The 18457-nt window shown below is 36.7% G+C and overlaps 1 protein-coding gene and 1 pseudogene across 1 annotated transcript; both read right to left on the bottom strand.

Annotated features, from left to right (window-relative positions):
- Positions 1 to 2796: 2796 nt before the first annotated feature.
- On the bottom strand, positions 2797 to 5060 carry LOC110309714 (patatin-like phospholipase domain-containing protein 4). The gene is made up of 3 exons (XM_085828857.1): positions 4932 to 5060; positions 3950 to 4102; positions 2797 to 2928 (listed from the first exon to the last, which is right to left on the bottom strand). Exons 1-3 carry the CDS (start codon positions 5058 to 5060, stop codon positions 2797 to 2799), a joined length of 414 nt encoding a protein of 137 aa, XP_085684983.1.
- A 1343-nt stretch (positions 5061 to 6403) lies between these two features.
- Positions 6404 to 10141, bottom strand: LOC147001812 (vomeronasal type-2 receptor 116-like; annotated as a pseudogene).
- Between the last annotated feature and the right edge of the window lie 8316 nt (positions 10142 to 18457).

Below are 18457 nucleotides of genomic sequence, written 5' to 3'. Positions count from 1 at the left end.
TGTTCTTGGAGCAGTGCGTCAGTGGCCCGCTATTGACACCCTTTTCTTCTTGGGGGGGGGGGAGGCCCAATTCAGAGATCAGGACAATTGTGTTGTCTTAATAGCTCCCAACATATATATATATATATATATATATATATATATATATATACACACACACACATAGTCATATATATATACATATATGCTTATACATATATTCATGTATATGTATGTGTACATGCATATATACATGTATATATGTGTACACATATATACAAGTATAAATACATATATACATATATATGCATATATATACATAGATATAAATACATATATACATGTATATACTCATATATACCTGAACTTACCTTTAATGTATATATAATACATATATATGTATACACACACACACACGCATATATATATGTATATATATATATATATATATATATATATATATATATATATACATACATATACCTTCTGTCCCCAGAAATATTAAATGACACAAGTCCATCTTACATAGAAATTCAATACATTCCTTAAACATGAATTACTTTACATTCATTCACTATATTCAATAATATCTACGTACAGGATAGTGACCCGGAGCACATTTATTTATTTACCAGGTCATATATATATCACATCATATATAATATACACATTTCATCATATACAATGTATACATTACATTATACATACACACAAAACACTGACCTGGCAAGTACCAAGCTCATATATAAAGTATATATATGTTTCCATTCATATATAGTTTATATATTTTATTTTTATTTATCATAAAGATATACATTTATATAATATATGAAGAATATGTATGTTTTATATATAAATATTTATATAAAATATTTATAAATATATAAGGTACATAAATTATACATATAATACATATATAAATATTTTAATATATCATATATATACACATTGTTATATATATGAAATATATTTTATATATGAGTTAATTATATATAATATATGCATATGTAAACATAAATATATATTTATACTATTTATATTATTTATGCTATATATATAATATAGGCATTTACATATATACAATATGTATATTAGTATCTATAAATATACATATACATAACTTAATATATAAAGGAACATATGTAAATATATATGGAAATTTAATTTGTATAAAAATTGATAAATATAAAAACAAATATTTATATATAAAACATATTACATATACATAACATAGATATAGGAAGTGACATCACCATGTCAGGAAGTGACGATACTGTGACTGGAATTGAGAATACAAAATACAGAAAGTGTCTGCAGCATGACCGGAAGTGACTGTGTTGTCACTGGAAGTGGCCACCTTGTGACAGTCCTAATGTTACTTACATGGACCTCTATTCCCGACCAGGGGTAGCTGCCCCATACGGGGTGGGCAGTGGGGAATAGGCACAAGATGGGGCATGCTGTTTCTCATTATCATGGAGTCATTAAACATGCAAATATATGCAAACAAACACTGCCTGCACACAGACACATAATCTGGGATGTCAATGAATATGTATGCAAATGAGGTATGAGTATTCGTGAGCACAAAGGATATGCAAATGAAATGTATACAAATGAACAGCGAGTATGCAGATGAGGTTAGGGATATTAACATACCTGAGTAAACTCAACAGGAAAAGAATGAACTTCTATGGGCCCATCCAAATGTGTATGCAAATGACCTATGAATATTTATGGGATTCATGTAGAAATGAATGAGAAAGATGTAAGGATAATATAATCATTAATGATGGATGAAATCATATTACACACATTATATATACATTATATATTTTTATTATAAGCATATTAATACTATTTAATATATATTATATGTTTTATTTCCATTAATATTATTTAAGAATATTTGTTAAAAATTATAGATAAGAAAAGAACAAAATAATGCTAAGTTATAAATGAATTATATATATTATCAGTATATTAATATTATTTAAAATATATATTTATTATTTACTAATACTTAACATATAATATATTATTTACATCATTATTTAATGAATATGCATTAAATATAGATAAAGAACAAAATAATATATAAATAATAAATGGATTATATACACATTACATTCTCAGTTTATAAATTTTTAACATATGATGTATTATATATAATTTATGTTATATGAATATTTAGTAAATAAAATATTAATAAAGAACCAAATTTTAAATTCATAATACATGAATTATATATATATATTATTAGTGTACTAATATCATTTAATACACAATATATTATATATGTTATTTACATTATTAATGAAAAAGGAACAAAATATTAAATAAGTAATAAATTGATTATATATAATTATCAGTATATATAATATCATTTAATATATATGCTATATAATTCATATTATATGAATATTTATTATTAATAAAGATCCAAATATTAAATTCACAATAAATGAATTATATATGTTTTCACCAGTATATTAATATCATTTAATACACAATATATTATGTATAATATTTACATTATTATTTAATGAGTGAAGAACAAAATAATATTAAAAAATAAATGAATTGTATATGATATACATTTAATATATAACTTATCAGTCACTCAGGACACGCGTGTCAATTAGAGTGCATATGTGTCAGAGGTTATGCATGTCAATCAGTTCACATATGTCCATCAGAAACAGAAGCTGAGACGGGGATATCCCAGCCGGGCGTCTGGGCCAGCCTGTGCTACACAAACACACGCACGCACACGCTGAGTCTCGGGCCAGCCATGGCTACTACACGCATGTGTGTTTACTGATCCCACGGCTCCCTGTGCAGGAAGCGCACGGTGTCAGTCATTCCCCTGCAGTAGATCGCCTCCAGCATCTGCAGGCCTGGCGGGAACAGTGCCTGCTGCACACGCACCAGGTTGGCCACTGAGACCTGTGGGGAGAGACAGAGTGGACACGCTACCTGGGAGTCACGGGAAGATCAGGCGTGTGGGACAGGTGGCCCCCAGGTGGGATCAATCCCTCTGCCTCAGCTGACTGAGGCGGGTGCATCCGTGTCACACACGTGATGTATGTGTGCCATGTGCATGGGCACGTGACATGCATGTGACACACGTGTGTGATTAGTCACGTGTGAGGCAATCATGCCACACAGGTGTGCTATGTCTCTTGTACTGGATACACACATGACACATGCTTTTAGCCACATGCGAGAGACACACTATACACACGTGTGATTACTCATGTGCAGAATACACATGACACACATGAGTGTAGTAAGTCATGTGTAACACGCAGCTCACAGTACGTGACACAAATTACACATATGACATGCATCATGCACACATGTGAGTCATGGATGAAAACTGCATGCATTATCTGTCACATGTAAGATGCACATGTTACATGTACATGTGTAGACTATGTGTGACTGTTATAGGTCACATGTAATATGCACATGTTACATACTTGTGTGTAGATAACACCCATATGTTGTTGGTCACATGTAAGATGCACATGCACGTGTGTAGACTATGTGTGACTGTTATAGGTCACATGTAAGATGCACATGTTACATACTTGTGTGTAGATAACACACATGTGTTGTTGGTCACATGAAAGATTAACACATTACATGCACGTGTGTAGATTACTTGCACACTGACCCATGCTGTAGTATGTAACGTGTACATACACATGCAATGCACATGGTATGCTTGGTGCACATGCCTTTCACGCTGTATGTCACACATACACGGGACACACACACACACACACACAAAGTGTTGCGTGTTGTCATGCGCTGGATCGCAGTGTCCATTACACGCCTACCTTTGAGTAACCCCTTCACGAACCCAACACAGCACCACATGTAACATGGGTGACACACACGTGACATCCCATGTCTCAGGTACTCATGGGTCTCACCCGACAACACCCGCACTAGGAATCACGGTGACGTCCTGCTTGGCGACTCTCACGCACATACCAGGCCACCCCACGTCCAGCGACAACACTTCTGCCTGTCCACTCAAGGGCGAGAAGGTCACGATGTGACCCATGGGCAGCAATGGGAGGCTGTCGGTTAGGCCACCATCGACCCAGAGCTGAGGGGCAGGCACATGCGTGTCTGGGGTCACACGTGCGTGGGGATCACATGTATGACAGGGGTCACACACATTTCAGGGATCACACACATGTCAGGGGTCACATGCATGTTGGGGGCACACTCGTGCCAGGGATCACAGCAGTCACACGCATGTGTGTGTGTGGGTCACACGCGTGTCGTGGTTCTCACATGTGTCTGGGGTCACATGCGTGCTAGGGGTCACAGGGTCGCGACTACACACCCGGCCCTGCCCCGCCCACATGACCTGCCCTGTGTGCTACACAGGCCTGAGCCCCAGGAGAACCTGCATGTGTGCAAGAGAACACGGGTTGGTCACACACATGCGATTTACAAGCCAGCCACCCACATTGCCGAACACAGCCCTTACATGCAGACACGCCCCTCACGTGTGACCACGCCCCTCACAGGTGGCCACCTTCCTCACACGCAGACACGCCCCCCCATGCAAGGAGTGACGTGTCCTTGTACTTGGCTGCCCTAGGCCCTGCCCTCTGCCATCATCTGGAGACCCCACCCTCTGACATCACCAGGAAACCCCGCCCCCACATTGTTAATGGTCATATTTCTGCTAGGATTCCCTTAGGGAAGGGACAGTTTTTGTGAATAACGATGCAATGCGTTTTAGACCCATTCCCCGCCCCCTGCCGTCATCTGGAGACCCCGCCCTCTGACGTCACGTGGAGTACCGCCCAGTCAGCATGGAACTGTGGTCCCAGAATCATCGCATGGGAAGGATTTAGTGAAGCTGGAAACATTCCCTTGTCTTTTTGGAAATGTTATTTTCTAGGACGCAGCCTCATCCAAGCCTTGGGCTCCCATTCCATCGGTTCAGAATTCTCTGCGTCCAGGACCTCAGTCAGAACCAGAAACCGAGGCCGGTCTCTGAGAAAAATCAGGTACCTGCCAATCTCAGTCGTTTCACCTACGTCCTCCATAACGACATGATCACAGTGTGTTGAGAGACCTCCAAGCTTTTGTAATTTTATTCTGTTTTTCCAAGCTTTTAAAATTTTATTCTGGCTTTTTTTTCTTCATCCTTCAATCATATTTTTCCAGTCCCCATCCTGCTCTGCCCCCTGACTCTTCCTCATCCCATACCTACTCCACCATTTCCAATAAGGTATCAATCCACACCTCCCAACCCTCCCAGAAATTCCCAATGCCTGGGGCCTCAGTTGCTCAGGAGTTAGATGTGTCTTCTCCCACAGAGGCCAGACCAGGAAGTCCGAGTCTGTATGAGTGTCAGCTGGTGTGGCTGCCTGGTGAGTGACATAATGTCTGAGAGATCTCAGTTGTCCAGAGAGCTGAGACCGCTGGTCACCCTCCACCTCAGCTTCTTCCAACCATCCCCTCATTCAACCGCAGGGTCCTCCAGCTTCTGTCCATTGTTGGGTAGGATATTTTATTTTTATTCATTCATTCATTCATTCATTTATTTATTTATTTATTTATTTATTTATTTATTGTTTTTGGAGACAGGGTTTCTATGTGTTATTTATTTATTTTGGTTTTTGGAGACAGGGTTTCTCTGTGTAGCCCTGGCTGGCCTGGAACTCGCTCTGTAGACCAGGCTGGCCTATAACTCAGAAATCTGCCTACCTCTGCCTCCCGAGTGCTGGGATTAAAGGTGTGCGCCACCACGCCCAGCTGATGGTTTCTATTTGTAACCCTGTCTGTCCTGGGACTCGCTTTCTATACAAGACCATAGATTCAATTGCCTAATCCATTTTTATTTATTTACACTTTTTTATTAGATATTTTCTTTATTTACATTTCAAATTTTATCTCGAAAATTCCCTATACCCTCCCCCTGCCCTGCTCCCCTACCCACCCACTCCCACTTCTTGGTCCTGGCAATCTGTACTGGGTGGGGCATATAAAGTTTGCAAGACCAAAGGCCTCTCTTCCCAGTGATGGTCGACTAGGCCATCTTCTGCTACATATGCAGCTAGAGACACGAGCTCTGGGGGTACTGGTTAGTTCATATTGTTGTTCCATTTTTGTTGGAAGATACCAGGGGAGAAATCTACATGAAAGCAAAAAGGATGAATAAAATGTTAATAATAATTTGAGAACTTTATTTCATCCAGAGGAAACAAAGCAAGTAAATGAGTAAAGATTTTATGGAGAATGAACACAAGATTGGTAGATATGATATATCTCTACATCACTAGAGGAATCAGTGAGAGTTATTCCAAAACTAGATACATGCACTGCAGCCAAATAACTGGAAGGTATGTACCAACTTAATGTTGGACAGAATTCCTGAAAGATGTGTTCAGATATATGAATCCTCCTTGACCCTTTGGACAGAATTTCTATCTGGTCTTAATAAAATGATATAGATCTTGGGTGCAAAGATGCATCTGAGCATCCCTACACTGGATGTCAAGATGGAGAAGATCTCCACAGCAACCATGACCTTGTCCCTGGTGCTATGGGAGACAGGGAGGAAGGTGACCCAGACACTGCAGAACACTAGCATACTGAAGGTCAAGAACTTGGCTTCATTGAATGTGTCGGGCAGATTCTTTGCCAAGAAAGCCACTGTGCAGCTTCCAAGGGTCAGGCAGTCCAAGTATCCCAGGACACAGTAGAATGCAGTAACTAAGCCCTTGTCGCACACAATGATGGTGTGGCCATGCTCAGAGTGTTCATCAATATCAACAAAGGGAGGAGAAACTGCTAGCCAGACTGCACACAGAATACATTGTAATAAGGAACATAAGGGGATAATGTGGTTGGGTGCTCCTGATACCAGGAAGTTCCTCAACCTTCTTCCAGGTTCTGTGACTTTGAAAGCCAGAACCACAGTGATTGTTTTGGCCATAACTGTGGGAACAGCAACCTTGAATACAATTTCAAATGTGATTTGCTGTAAGATACAGGTTGTTCTGTTAGGATGACCAATGAAGAAAAAGGAGCACAGAAAACAGAACATGAGTGACATGAGTAATAGGTAGCTGAGGATTCTGTTATTGGCCTTCACAAGAGGAGTGCCATGGTGCTTCACAAAGACCCAAAGTACCACAGCTGTGAATGCAAAGAAACAGAGACTATTAAGGAAGTATCCATCCCCAAGGGGTCTCCTTAGCCTAGAAAGATCATGGCTTTTGGGATGCATTTGTTCTGCTCTGTGTCTGCGTACTGGTCTCCTGGACAATTCACAAACCGCTCTTTATCTGATGTCGAAAGGAAAGGTTTGTTACTGCTACTTTAGAAATTCTATTGACAAGGTTTTCAAGTAAGTGTGTTGGAAGAAGATTTGCACTGATGCTGAGAATATGAAGGACATCACTGTGCATTACTTTTGTTTCGTAATCTACATAAAGATTTAAGGGAAAATAAAACCAAGCATCTATTTCTTTGTTTATTTAACTTTGTTGATTTTATCATTCTTATTTTTTCAAAAAGCAACAATTTCCTAAACCATTTTTTTGGTTCTATGTTGATATAAAGTAGATTATTAAATTTAGAGAAGATACATTCATAAACCACAGTGTTGTTGGGTATTTTATAAATGCATAACCCTACACTCAGTGTTCCCTGAAATCTTTCACTGTATCATAAATTCATTCTCTATGTCACATTGAGGCTCTGACATCTACTGGGACAAGTCCTATAATAGCTTCTCAAGTATTAACTAGCACAAACTCACTGACATAGAAAAGACACTAAAATGAACAAGTAGTCTGTGTGTATGTGTATATATTTATATGTATGGGTTTATATAAAAGTAACAGTTGCATTATTGAATTTAAGTGATTCCTGCCATAAGTCATGAGAAGAATGTGGAGAATGAGAGGAAATGTAACAACAATGTTTGAAATGTAGAAAACATTAAAGAAATAAGCCCTCAGATATATCTTCATCTGGAAAAAGGAAACAAAAGTTCTGATTATTGTTCATGGGAAGCACTAATATTACTACTGAAGGAAAAAATACTTCTGTAGATACTTTGTACTAAGATGTCCTCCACCTTGTTTCCTTTTTTATTTAGGATGCTGAGCACTTTCTTCCTTGCCTGATCTCCATTCTTTTGGGACTCTGTGTGAATGTACTCAAGAATGCAGTAAGTATTGAGATATATAACAGAAGAATGCTTGAGGAAGAGAAGTACTCAAGGAGTTGAAGGCGTTTGAAGCCCCATAGAAGGAACATCAATATGAACTAACTAGTACTTCCAGAGCTCCTTGGAACTATACCACCAATGAAAGAAAACACATGGTGGAACTTGTGGCTCTATCTGTATATTTGGCAGAGGATGGCCAAGTCAGTCATCAATGGGAGGAGAGGCCCTAGGTCCTGTGAAGGTTCTGTGCCCCAGTGGAGGGGATTGCCAGGACCAGGAATGGGAGTGGGTGGGTTTTGGGAGGGGATAGGGGATTTTCAGAGAGGAAACTAGGGAAGGGGATAACATTTGAAATGTAAATAAAGAGAATAATTTAAAAGAAGAAGAAGAAGAAGAAGAAGAAGAAGAAGAAGAAGAAGAAGAAGAAGAAGAAGAAGAAGAAGAAGAAGAAGAAGAAGAAGAAGAAGAAGAAGAAGAAGAAGAAGAAGAATGATAAGCCAGATGGCTTTTCTTAACCAATCATACCCTATTCCTAAATTGTAATTCCCATCATAGCTACAATAAGAACTGCAATCGTAATTGCACTTAATTTTTATGTCATTTCAGAGAATCTTGATGTTCTTTTTTGGTATTCAGAATTCTTAGCTACAACAATGCATTTGTGGAGAGCTATTGTTTGATAACTTGCATAAAAGCCTAAGAAGTTGGGTTAGATATAAGTAGAACATTTTGCTCTACCAGAGAGCCTGAGTTCATATCCCAGCACCTATATCAAGTATCTCAAAAGTGCATGTAAATGTAACTATACGGTTATTATTTGCTCATATGTGTACTTGTACATGTTTTTCTCACCATCCACACATAAGCAATTAATGTAATCAAAATATTTTATGGAATTTTTGTGGAATTCATTGATGTAAATATTAATTATTATTTGATTTTACATCTTAGAAAAAATTCAGTATAGTTTGAAATATTATTTTCAAGCATAATGTATGTTGGAATGTATGACTTCAAAAAACATTTGCTTGGTTCTATAACATTCATCATGAGAATAACCTCAGATTATAAGCATTAGCAACAAATGTTTTAACTGTTGAACCATCTCACAGGTATGATAAACATTTAAGAATTTTAATTCATTATATAGAATGAAAGTAAAAATGATTGAAAAGCTAACCATAAATTTTTGCATTTTGCCAAACCTAAGTAAATTTTTTAATAATAGATGTGGAAGGTAATATACAGATGATGAGTCTCATTGTATATTCTACATCATGGGTCAACTCTTATCCCCTACTTCCTGGATTCATATCACATCTGGTTTAACATGGCCCTCTGAATTTTACATATGTAGCAGTTTCTCATAAAATTGCAAATACTTTTGTCTTCTCTACTGATCTTACAGAGAACATGGATTGTGTACCTAATAGCCTCATGACCTAACCAAGTAGATTTGATATAATCTTCGGTTTTTCATGGGATCATGGTGTGCAAAATCATATATAACGCAAACATATTCATGAAATATGATTAAATTAATTCTTTTAAAATCTACCGTACATATAGTTTTACAATAGATTAATTGATTGGAAAAGCTTGTGGAGAATTTATTTAAATTGCAGTTCTATTTTCTAAAGTATTACCCTGTGAAAATTTCATCTACCCTGAATTTGCAATGAGACAATATGTGTGACAAGGCACAAGGTATGTGTGTGTGTGTGTGTGTGTGTGTGTGTGTGTGTTTGTTTGTTGGTGTCTGTCAGGATTTTATTAATTGTTTTTAAATCTATAACTAGTAAATTAGGTATTAATATATTTTATATTTGCAGGTCCCTTTTAATTGACTTTATCATCCCATTGTGGTACAAGAGCAATAAATATTTGCAGGATTTATCAGAGCAGCAAACACTCACTTGTCTCATTAGAAATTTCATTTTCAGGTCAGGGGCTACAAAAAAACCAACATGGCTGCCATCCCCTTCTTCCAGAATCTTCTGAATCCAGACCACAATCTGTACTGCTCACAGAGGTTGGCATCTCAGAAAAAATTAGACACATGCTGATAATGCATTTTAAGTATATCTTTTATGTTTTATATTAGCACATTAGGGTTTCAATAAGCTTATTTTATGTACACCAAATGATTGACATTTCACTCTGTCCATTATTTAATGGTCAGCTATGAATATTCGGAATATATTGCAGTAAATTTCTCCAACCCAAATATGCCCCGGGAATGAAAACACAACTCAGTTAATATGATTACATGCTGAGCTCCTATATTGGGCACATCTACTGCTACACTACCATCTCCCACAGCTTAGGAGACCCCTTAGAACTTGCAGTTTCTCCAGGCCATGTGCTTCTGCTCTGCTTTTCTCCTTCATCCTCCTCCTCTGTGTCCTCTCCCTCTTCCATTTCCTCCTTCTTCTCTCCCCCTCACCTTCAGCTCCCCTTTCCCTTTTATCTGACCAATCTTCAGCTCTCCTTTATTTTACAAATTAAGGTGGGAAGCAGGTTTACAGGAAATCAGCTGAGTGCTGACTCATTCCTTGTTCACAACCACTCACAGAAGAATGGAATTAACATCAACTATAATTAGCCCCAATACATTGAGAAGATGCTGGATTAATTCTGAATGCCTAGTAATTCAGGAAAAAACTGATAGTGAGCTGAATGCAAAACTACAGATATTACAACCTAATTTTTTTTTAGTTAATCATTTTCAATTTGTCAATAAGTACTGTGAACAGATAGAGGCTACTTTAATTGAGATATTTCCCCAGCTAACACTAGCCTTTCCTCATAACTTTGAAGTATTTTCTTAATTTGTAAGTAATATAGGAGTCCCTGGCTCACTGTGGACACTAGAGCCAGGAATTAGGGTTCTTTTAAGATCTGTACTTTAGTTCAAGGCTCCAGATATCCATAGTTGTCTTTCTATGACTATAAGCCATACATTGATTCACCCCTCCTCCTCACTTTGCTTATAATCAAGGTTCAATTCAAGCAACAGAGAAGCAAGTTAATATTTGAAGACATTTGAAATAGGAAAAAATATGTCCTTAAGAATCAGATAACAAATATGATCTTGTATAAATTAGCATTGCAAAGCATGATAAACTGTTTATTAAAAAACAGCAGAATATGCAGGCCTTGGTATAATATTGTTGGAAAGGATAAATAGATATGTAATGACCTTGAATATAGTGTGTTTCCTGAGGTCAAATGTTCTGCAATGGCTCCAAATACCATGGAAAACTCGATAAAATTAGATTGTTTGATGTTAATTGAAGATTTGGAGAATTATTCCTACATTTTTGTTATTTTTGAAACAAGGTCTTACCAGGAAGTATCAGTAGATTAATGTTTCCAATGAAGGTCAGAATCCATTTTCTCCTCTTTTCCCCCCATCATTTTCTTTAAATATGTTAACACTTTGTAATAATTTAAAGACTATTTTGAGTTAGATTAAGGGAAATTGGCATACTTTTGTACTTTATGTTAATTTATTTTAAGGTAGCCTATCTATATCACACATGGCTGGTTTGTATTCACAATATATGGCTCTCTGGCAAGAAAAAGACAGAGATGCTCAGGCCTCTGCCTCTAAAGTGCTTGAATAAAAACGTGAACCAACAAAACCACCTGACTCCACTTCTAGTTTTCATGGATAATAACTTTCTCTGCAGGTATTATAGTACTGTCAATAGGTTTGTGAAAGAAAATTCTCCCATCAATATGTGTTCCTTCTCTTCTATTACTTGTTTTTTTCTTTGAAATCTGAATAAATGTAGGGCTTAGATTTGAGTACAAAGCTAAACAAAGAACCATCAACCGAGGAATGCCATGGCTGAGAAGCACCAGAAGCATAGCTCAACATCCTTAATCATCACGGAAATGCAAATCAATACAACCCTGAGATCCCACTCACATCAGTCAGAGTGGATAAGATCAAACACTCAGTGTACAGCACATACTAGTAAGGATGTAGATACAGAAAAACACTCCTCCATTGCTGGTGGGATTGCAAGCTGGTAAACTACTCTGGAAACCAATTTGGCGGTTCCTCAGAAAATTGGACATAGTACTAACTGAGGACCCAGAAATACCACTCCTGGGTATAAACCCAGAAGATGCTCCAACATGCAATATAGACACATATTCCATTCTGTTCATAGCAGCCTTATTTGTAATAGCCAGAAACTGGAAAGAATACACATGTCCTTCAACATAAGAACGGATACAGAAAGTGTGGTGCATTTACACAATGGAGTACAACTCAGCTATTAAAAGTGATGAATTCATGAAATGCTTAGGCAAATGGATGGAACTAGAAAATATCATCATGAGTGAGGTAACCCAATCACAAAGTACACACATGGTATACACTCATTGGTAAGTGGATACTTGCCCAGAAGCTCAGAATACCCAAGACACAATTTACAGACCAAATGAAGCTCAAGAAGGAAGACCAAAGTATGGATACATTGGTTCTTCATAGAAGGGGAAGAAATATAACCATAGAGGAGATACAGAGACAAAGTGTGGAGCAGAGACTGAAGAAATGACCATCCAGAGACCACCACACCTGGGGATCCATCACACATACTGTCACCAAAGCCAGATACTACTGTGGATGACAACAAGTGCTTGCTGACAAGAGCCTGATATAGCAGTCCCCTGAGAGGCTCTACCAGTGCCTGACAAATACAGCAGCAGATGCTCACAGCCATACATTGGTCTGATCACAGGGTCCCTAATGCTAGAAAAAAGAACCAAGGAGCTGAAGGGGTTTGAAGTCCCATAGGAGGAACAACAATATGAACCAACTAGTAACCCCAGAGCTCCCCAGGACTAAATCACCAACCAAAGAGTACACAGGGTGGGACCCATGGCTCCAGTTGCATAGGTAGCAGAGGATGACCTAGTCAGTTGTCATTGGGAGGAAAGGCCCTTGGTCAAGTGAAGGCTCTATGCCCCAGTGTAGGGGAATGCCAGGGCCAGGAGCAGGAGTGGGTGGGCTGGTGGGTAGGGAGAGGGGACAGGGGATGGGGGGTTTCAGAGGGGAAACCGTTTGAAATGTAAATAAAGAATATATCCAATAAAAAGGGGGAAAAAGGAAAAAATAATATCCAATAAGTGAACTTTAATTTTAGCTGTTTCTACAAACATTTCCTCCTTTTCCCCTTGTCTCTGCCACTCTTTCCAGTATATCCTCAAACTGGTTTTAATTTTCTGTTCCTTTGTGGCTAATGTTTAACTTCCTCATGTTTTGTTGTTCAGTCGTTTAAATTTCAACTTCTGAGAATATCAAGTCTCGTATCCTTTGAAAATCAAGCTAAATTGTTTCTTTATATTCAGTTTTTAAATTATTTTTTATATAATTTAGATTATAGTTCTTTATATACGGTAAACAAAAACATTTGGTAAGCAGCTGTATACAGTTTCTTGGCTGTTTATGAGACTTACATTGACACTTAGTTGGATATTGCTGCAAAATCAAATTATACATTTACTACTTCACTAAAATTTTTGTATACTGTAGTGGCAACATTGTGGTTCTCTTCAAATATGGTTCTAGGAGCTTTCATTAACTGGTATAATGAATCATAAATATTATAATGTCCACACATTTCCCTTCTTTTACCCTATTGATTGATCAATAAAGAGAATGTTTTTATGTTTGAATTTTAGTACAATTCTTCATAGTTCTGGGTTTTCTTTCTTTTTTTTTATGTAGAATCAAAGAAAAGGAAGCACACACCCAAACACACATGGAGAGAAACATATATGCTACCACTAGCAATTTCATGATACCTGAAATTAAATTGTATGATTGTATACATGAGTGATTCCAAATGTCTAACAGAGAACTCCTTTAGCTGAAAAACATCTTCATCAAAGATGCTGGGTATAAAATCATCTCAAAAAAAACCACTGACCTTTCTTTTTCCAAATATAAAAGATTTGTAGAAATTAGACAAAATGTTTTTACAATACAAATTGCTTATTCAATAATATCAAATTTCTTGATATTACTTTAAACAAGATATGTATGAAGAATTGATAAGTCTCTGAAGAAAGATATTGAGCAAGGTATCAGAAACCCTAATTTCTTTCTCAGTCTGTTTATCCTTTGTGTAGAGGAAGGACACACTGATTTGTTTGAAATAATTTTATATCCAGTCACTTTGCTGAAGTTGTTTATCAGGTTTAGGAGTTCTCTGGTGGAATTTTTGGGGTCACTTAAGAATACACTCATATCACCTGCAAATAGTGATATTTTGACTTCTTCCTTTCCAATTTATATCCCTTTGATCTCCTTCTGTTGTCTAATTGTGAGAGAGTGGACAGCCTTGCCTGGTTCCTGATTTTAGTGGGATTGCTACAAGTTTCTCTCCATTTGGTTTGATGTTGGCTACTGGTTTGGACTTTGAATTCCTGATCTTTCCAACTTTTATCATGAACAGATGTTGAATTTTGTCAAATGCTTTCTCAGCATTTAATGAGATGATCATATGGGTTTTTTACTTTGAGTTTGTTTATATAGTGGATTATATTGAAGTATATATGTATATTGAACCATTCCTGCATACCTGGGATGAAGCCTACTTGATCATGATGGATGATCGTTTTGATGTGTTCTTGGATTCAGTCTGTGAGAATTATATTGGGTATTTTTACATCGATATTCATGAGGGAAATTGGTCTGAACTTCTCTTTCTTTATTGGGTCTTTGTGTGGTTAAGGTATCAGAGTAACTGTGGCTTCATAGAACAAACTGGGTAGAGTACCTTCTGTTTCTGTTTTGTGGAATTGGTATTAGGTCTTCTCTGAAGGTCTGATAGAACTCTGCAGTAAATCCATCAGGTCTAGAGGTTTTTTTTTTTTTTTGGTTGGGAGACTATTAATGACAGGTCCTATTTCTTTAGGGGATATGGGACTGTTTAGGTTATTAATGTGATCCTGATTTAACTTTGTAACCTGGTATGTGTCTAGAAAATTGTTCATTTCATCCAGGTTTTCCAGTTGTATCCAGTATAGGCTTTTGTAATAGGATCTGATGAGTTTTTGGATTTCCTGTTTCTTTGTTATTGCTCCCTTTTCATTTCTGATTTTGTTGATTTGGATACTGTTCCTGTGCCCTCTAGTTAGTTTGGCTAAAGGTTATCTATCTCGTTGATTTGCTCAAAGAACCAGCTCCTGGTATTATTGATTCATTCTATAGTTCTTTTTTGTTTCCACTTGGTTGATTTCAGAATGAGTTTGATTATTTCCTGCTCTCTACTACTTTTCGTGTATTTGCTTCTTTTTGTTCTAGAACTTTCAGGTGTGCTGTTAAACTGCTAGTGTGTGCTCTCTCCCATTTATTTTTGGAGGCACTCAGAGCTATTAGTTTTCCTCTTAGCACTGCTTTCATTGTGTCTCATAAGTTTTGGTACGTTGTGGGTTCATTTTCATTAAATGTTAAAGTCTTTTTTTTTTCTTTATATCTTCCTTGACCAAGTTATTGTTGAGTAGACTATTGTTCAACTTCCTCATGTATGCGGGCTTTCTATTGTTTTTGTTGTTATTAAAGACCAACCTTAGGCTGTGGTGATCTGATAGGATGCATGAAATTATTTCAATCTTCTTGTATCTGTTGAGACTGTTTTGTGATGGTCAAATTTGGAGAAGGTACTGTTTGGTCCAGAGAAGTCATATTGTTTTATTTTAGGATGAAATGTTTTATAAATATCTGTTAGATCCATTTGGATCAAAACGTCTCTTAGTTTCACTGTGTCTCTGTTTACTTTCTGTTTCCCCGATCTGTCCATCGATGAGAGTCAGGTGTTGAAGTTTTTTACTATTATTGTGTGAGATGTAGGGTGTGTTTTGAGCTTTAGTAAAATTTCTTTTGTGAATGTGGGTACCCTTGCAGTAGGAGCATAGATGATCAGAATTGAGAGTTCTTTGTTGATTTTTCATTTGATGAGTTAGAAGTCTCTTTCTTTAACCTTTTTGATAACTTTAGGTTGAAAATTAATTTTATCTGATATTAGAATGGCTACTTCTGCTTGTTTCATGCATCCATTTGCTAGGAAGATTGTTTTCCAGCCTTGTATTCTGAGGTAGTGTCTCTCTTTGTCACTGAGGTACATTTCCTATATGCAGAAAAATGCTGAGTCTGGTTTACATAAACAGACTGTTAGTCTACTTATTTTTATTGGGGAATTGAGTCCATTGTTGTTAATAGATATTAAGGACCAGTTATTGTTGCTTTCTGTTATTTTTGTTGTTAGAATTGGAATTATGTTTGTGTGGCTATCTTCTTTTTGTTTTCTTAAAAGAAGATTATTTTTTTGCTTTTTCTTAAGTGTAGTTTATCTCCTTCTGTTGGTGTTTTATATCTATTATCCTTTGTAGGGCTGGATTTGTGGACATCAATTCTTTAAATTAGGTTTTGTCATGGAATATCTTTCTTTCTTTATCTATGATAAATAAATATTTTGCTGGGTATAGTAGCCTGTACTGACATTTGTGTTCTCTTAGCATCTGTATGACATCTGCTCAGGCTTTAAGAGTCCCTGGTGAAAAGTGTGTTGTGATTCTGATAGGTTTGCTTCTATATGTTACTTGACCTTTTTCCCTTACTGCTTTTAATATTCTTTCTTTGTTTTTTGCATTTTGGTGTTTTGATTGTTATATGATAGGAGGAATTTATTTTCTAGTCCAATCTTTTTGGTCTTCTGTAGACTTCTTGTATTTTTATGGTTATCTCTCTCTTTAGGTTAGGGAAGTTTTCTTCTATAATTTTGTTGAAGATGTTTACTAGCCCTTTGATTTGAGAATCTTTGCCCCCTTTCATGCCTATTATCCTTGGGTTTGGTCTTCTCATTGCATCCTAGATTTCCTGGACGTTTTGGGTTAGGATCTTTTTGAATTTTGATTTTTTGACTATTGTGTCAATGTTTTCTCTGGTATATTCTACACCTGAGATTCTCTCTTCTATCTCTTTTATTCTGTTGGAGATGCTTGCATCTATGACTTCTGACTTTTTTTCCTAGGATTTCTACCTCAAGTGCTGTCTCCCTTTGTTATTTCTTTATTGTTTCTACTTTGGTTTTTAGATCTTGAATGGTTTTGTTCATTTCCTTCACCTGTTTGGTTTTGTTTTCCCGTATTTCTTTAAGGGACTTATGTGTTTCCTCTTTATGTGCTTCTACCTTTTTACCTGTGTTGTCCTATATTTCTTAAGGGAGTTATTTATGTCCTTCTTAAAGTCCTTTGTCATTATCATGAGATGTGATTTAAAATCAGAGTCTTGCTCTTCTGGTGTGTTGGGGGTATCAATGGCTTGCATCGGTGAATGAACTGGGTCCTGATGATGGCTGGTTGCCTTGTTTTCTGCTGCTTATGTTCTTGTGCTTGCCTTTTGCCATCTTGCCATCTCTGGTGCTGGCTGGTCTTGCTGTCTCTGCCTGATTCTTGAAACTCCTGTGAGCCAGTGATCCTTGGTTAGATGTGTCATCTCTGGGACACAGATAGAAACCATAAGGATCATGTCACAGGCTGCTCAGCAGTTCCTGTATCTTGTGGGCACCAGGTGAGTCCCACTTGACCCAGGTATTGGAGCAGTAGTGGAGTTCTTAGCTGTGATCTTAGCTGTGTTAGCAGTCCTGGGAGACCAGCTCTCTCTGGTCAGAATTTGTGTATGGAGTGCTGTGGCACAGGGTTAGATCAGGGTGCAGATGTATACTGGAAGTATCCATTTTCAATTTTATCAGAAAAAATTCTATATATGGCTTCAATATTACCAGAAATTTCTTCTGTACACATCTTTAATTTTATCACATATTTCACATACATATGTGTTCAGTCTTATCAGAATATTTTTCTATATGTGTCTTCAATTTTATCAGAAATGTATTTTACCAATGTCTGCCATTTTATCAGTAATTTTTTCTATATTTGGCCTCAATTTTATCAGAAATCTCTTCTATGTACAACTTCAATTTTATCACATATTTTTGCTAAATACCTTTACAATTTATTAGATTTTTTTCTCTAAATGTCTTTCATTTTACCAATTTTTTTTGTTTATATGTCTTCAAGTTGATCAGAATTTTTGTATATATATCCTCAGTTTTACCGAAATTTTTTCAATATATGCCTTCAATTTTATCAGAATTTTTATATGTAAACCTTCAATTTTATTACAAATTTCTTCTATATATGTCTTCAATTTTATCAGAAATTTATTCTATATATATT

Source organism: Mus caroli, unplaced genomic scaffold (assembly GCF_978045245.1).
Source record: "Mus caroli unplaced genomic scaffold, Mus_caroli_1 scaffold_12, whole genome shotgun sequence".
Classification (NCBI taxonomy): domain Eukaryota; kingdom Metazoa; phylum Chordata; class Mammalia; order Rodentia; family Muridae; genus Mus; species Mus caroli.
Note: the sequence above shows the minus strand (reverse complement) of the source record. Positions and strands in the feature narration are given on the sequence as shown.